A 1,867-nucleotide genomic window follows, 5' to 3' on the forward strand; every position below is an offset into this window, starting at 1 on the left:
GAGGGCGCACAGAGGAGTCCCAGGGTGACCCTGAACCCTCGAGGGCGCACAGAGGAGTCCCTGCAGGCCGGGATCAGCAGTGGAAGTGTCAGCAGCACAGCTCAGTGGATTGACAGATTCACTCTGACATCACGTCCGCGGCCGGCGGGGCGCCCGGGGACCGCACTCACCACCTCCCCGATGAGCGCCGACAGGCTGGGGGCCACCTGGCTCATCTTGGAGCGCAGGTACTCCTGCAACCCCTTGCGGTACTCGGACAGCGAGATGACGCGGCGGGAGAAGCTCTCGATGTTGATCAGGTCCAGGGGGGAGATGTCCATCCCTGTGGGGTGGCACGGGGTGAGCGGCGGCGCCGACCGCGTGGCCGGATCCCCCTGGAGCTCCTGGGACCCTCCTGGAGCTCCTGGGACACCCCTGGAGTCCCCTGGGACCCCCCCTCACCCATGGAGGAGCGGGAGGCCTCCAGGATGGTCTGGGCCTTGGCGCTGTCCATGACGATCTCCTCCAGCCCTTCCAGGCTCTCCTCGCTCAGCTCCCGGCGGTTCCCGATGAATTTGGCCACCCGGCAGTACATGGAGTTCTCGGGGACGATCTTGATCAGCTCGGGGAAGTGATACCCGTACCACTCCCTGCGGGGACGGGACGCTGTCACCGGTGCCACCCGTGTCCCCAGGCCACCCCAAACGTCCCCAAATGTCCCCCCAGGTCCACGCCGTGGCCCTGCGGCCCGGCCGGTGGCCCTCGGGGAGCTGCTGTCCCTCCCCGGTCTGTACAGGCGGCCGGAGCAGCGGCGACACCTGCGGTAAGCGTGGGGAGGGGGAGCCCCAAACCCTTAAAACCCCAAACCCTTAAAACCCCAAACCCTTAAAACACCCCCGGCTCCGTCCCCACTGACCGGACCCGCATGGAGAAGGTGTTGATGTCCTTGTCCAGCTGGTCCAGCAGGCTGATGGACTGGATGATCATGTTGTCCACCCGGTGCACGTTGAACTTCACCTTGGCCCGGGAGTAGCTGTGACCGAGCCCCAGCTGGGCCTTGGCCGCCGACTGCGCCGTGAGGCCCCGGACCAGCGCCGGGAAGTGCAGCCGGATCCCTGCGGGGACACGGGGGTCAGCGGGTGGGGACACCGAGCTGCCGGCACGGGCTGTCCCGGGGCCGCCCCTCGCGGAAATCCCGGCCGGTTCAAGGGGAGCCGTGCCCCGTGTCCCCGGTTCAAGGGGAGCCGTCCCCCGTGTCCCCGGTTCAAGGGGAGCCGTGCCCCGTGTCCCCGGTTCAAGGGGAGCCGTGCCCCGTGTCCCCGGTTCAAGGGGAGCCGTGCCCCGTGTCCCCGGTTCAAGGGGAGCCGTCCCCCGTGTCCCCGGTTCAAGGGGAGCCGTCCCCCGTGTCCCCGGTTCAAGGGGAGCCGTCCCCCGTGTCCCCGGTTCAAGGGGAGCCGTGCCCGTGTCCCCGCTCACCGCGCATCAGCTCGGCCACCACGCCGCCGGTCTGGCACTGCACCCCCAGCTCCTCCAGCACGGCCGCGCCCATCTTGGCATCGCCCACCCCCAGCAGCACCTTCTTCCTCTTGGGGGGCAGCGCCGTGTCCAGCAGCAGCCGCAGGTCCTCGTGCAGGACTCCTGCGGGACACGGAGGGCTCAGGGCGGTGCCCGGGGGTGTCCCGGGGGGTTCCGGGGGTCCCGGTCCCGCACTCACCCTCGGACACGGCGTTCATGTTCTCCAGCGCGCTCTGCGCCGAGCGGAACGGCGAGAACGCCACCAGCTTCACCACGTTGTGGAACTTGCCCAGGGTGAGGACGCTCTCCTCCACCTGCGGGGCGGCTCCGGTCACACCGGGCACGGGAATCGAGCCCGGGGGTGCGGCCGCTC

At 69.6% G+C, this 1,867-nt stretch overlaps 1 protein-coding gene across 1 annotated transcript in view; it reads right to left on the reverse strand.

The window, feature by feature from the left end:
* Window positions 1-6: 6 nt before the first annotated feature.
* The window catches only part of NOP56 (NOP56 ribonucleoprotein), a 2,220-nt gene continuing 359 nt past the window's right edge, over window positions 7-1,867 (reverse strand). The window contains exons 2-6 of the mRNA XM_015616189.1: window positions 1,694-1,864; window positions 1,456-1,617; window positions 896-1,094; window positions 442-629; window positions 7-322 (exon numbers count right to left, since the gene is read on the reverse strand). Of these exons, the coding sequence (XP_015471675.1) occupies window positions 102-322; window positions 442-629; window positions 896-1,094; window positions 1,456-1,617; window positions 1,694-1,864 (941 nt within the window). The 3' untranslated portion in view covers window positions 7-101. The remainder of the gene's footprint in view (window positions 323-441; window positions 630-895; window positions 1,095-1,455; window positions 1,618-1,693; window positions 1,865-1,867) is intronic.

Source organism: Parus major, unplaced genomic scaffold (genome assembly GCF_001522545.3).
Source record: "Parus major isolate Abel unplaced genomic scaffold, Parus_major1.1 Scaffold372, whole genome shotgun sequence".
NCBI classification, from domain to species: Eukaryota; Metazoa; Chordata; class Aves; order Passeriformes; family Paridae; genus Parus; species Parus major.